Raw genomic sequence first — 1,018 nt, 5'->3', positions numbered from 1 at the left:
CGACATCCGGACCGAGATGGACGAGATCCGCAAGAACCTGGGCATGTGTCCGCAGCACAACGTGCTCTTCGACCGGCTCACGGTGGAGGAGCACCTCTGGTTCTACTCGCGGCTGAAGGGCATGGCCCAGGCGGAGATCCGCAAGGAGACCGACAAGTGGGTGTGGGGGGCGTGGCTGCAGGCGCAGGACAGTGAGGTCCCACCTTTGCTGGCACATGCCCCGTGCCAGGTGCCGGGCACAGTCAGGTGAACCTGGCCCACCCTGGGATGCTCCAGGTAGCTTGCCCAGGGCTGCCTGGAGCACACGCCAGCGGCTCAGCACCCACCCAAGTCTGAGCGGGCTGCAGGGGTGGAGGTGGAGGAGGTCTTAAAGGGCCAGCCCGCACTGGCTGGAGCGGGGGAGGCGTTGCAGAGGTGAGAGGAGGTGAAGAGCCTTAGAGTCACCCTGCCGAGCTGGGAGGGCATGATTCAGAGTACGGGGGTGGGGGTGGAAGGTGGGGGCGGAGGGAAGGTACGGGGCCCCAGGAGGCCCTCCCCACAAGCTGCAGGGTCTGGAGAGACAAGTGACCCAGGAAACAGCTGACAGCCATTCAAGTCCATGTCCACCTGGATCGTGTTCCCCTTTCCTGCCCCAAATAAGTCAAGATGACAGGTCCAGGTCACCGAGCGACATCCCAGGAGACCACTGGAGATCCCGACCCAGGCCTGGAGGTCCAGGTTAGGTTTGCCAAGGAGACGGCCGCGTGGGGAAGGTTTAGAGGGCACACGGTCTGGGCGGGAGGTCCTCGCGGGGCCAGGTGAGACCACGTGGGGCTGCTGAGATGAGGAGGAGGCCCACACGGAGCCCAGGGGGCCACCCTTCAGAGCCTGGGCAGAGGGCGGCAGCAGAGGAGGGTGGAAGGGTGTGACTGCCCGGCCAGGAACGGCCTGGACTCGGGCAGCATGCCCAGAGGCAAGAGCAGCTGTGAGGACAGAAAACATGCTGTGGTCTGGCCTCTGGCTTCCAGGCCCGGGGTCC

At 65.3% G+C, this 1,018-nt stretch overlaps 1 protein-coding gene across 1 annotated transcript in view; it reads left to right on the top strand.

Annotated features, from left to right (window-relative positions):
• The window catches only part of ABCA2 (ATP binding cassette subfamily A member 2), a 35,155-nt gene that overhangs the window by 25,787 nt on the left and 8,350 nt on the right, over positions 1–1,018 (top strand). Inside the window, exon 12 of the mRNA XM_015572339.1 lies at positions 1–229. Within this exon, the coding sequence (XP_015427825.1) occupies positions 1–229 (229 nt within the window). The remainder of the gene's footprint in view (positions 230–1,018) is intronic.

The sequence above is a fragment of the Myotis davidii genome, unplaced genomic scaffold (genome assembly GCF_000327345.1).
Source record: "Myotis davidii unplaced genomic scaffold, ASM32734v1 scaffold609, whole genome shotgun sequence".
NCBI lineage: Eukaryota > Metazoa > Chordata > Mammalia > Chiroptera > Vespertilionidae > Myotis > Myotis davidii.
The sequence above is the reverse complement of the archived record's forward strand: the minus strand, read 5'-3'. Positions and strand labels throughout refer to the sequence as shown.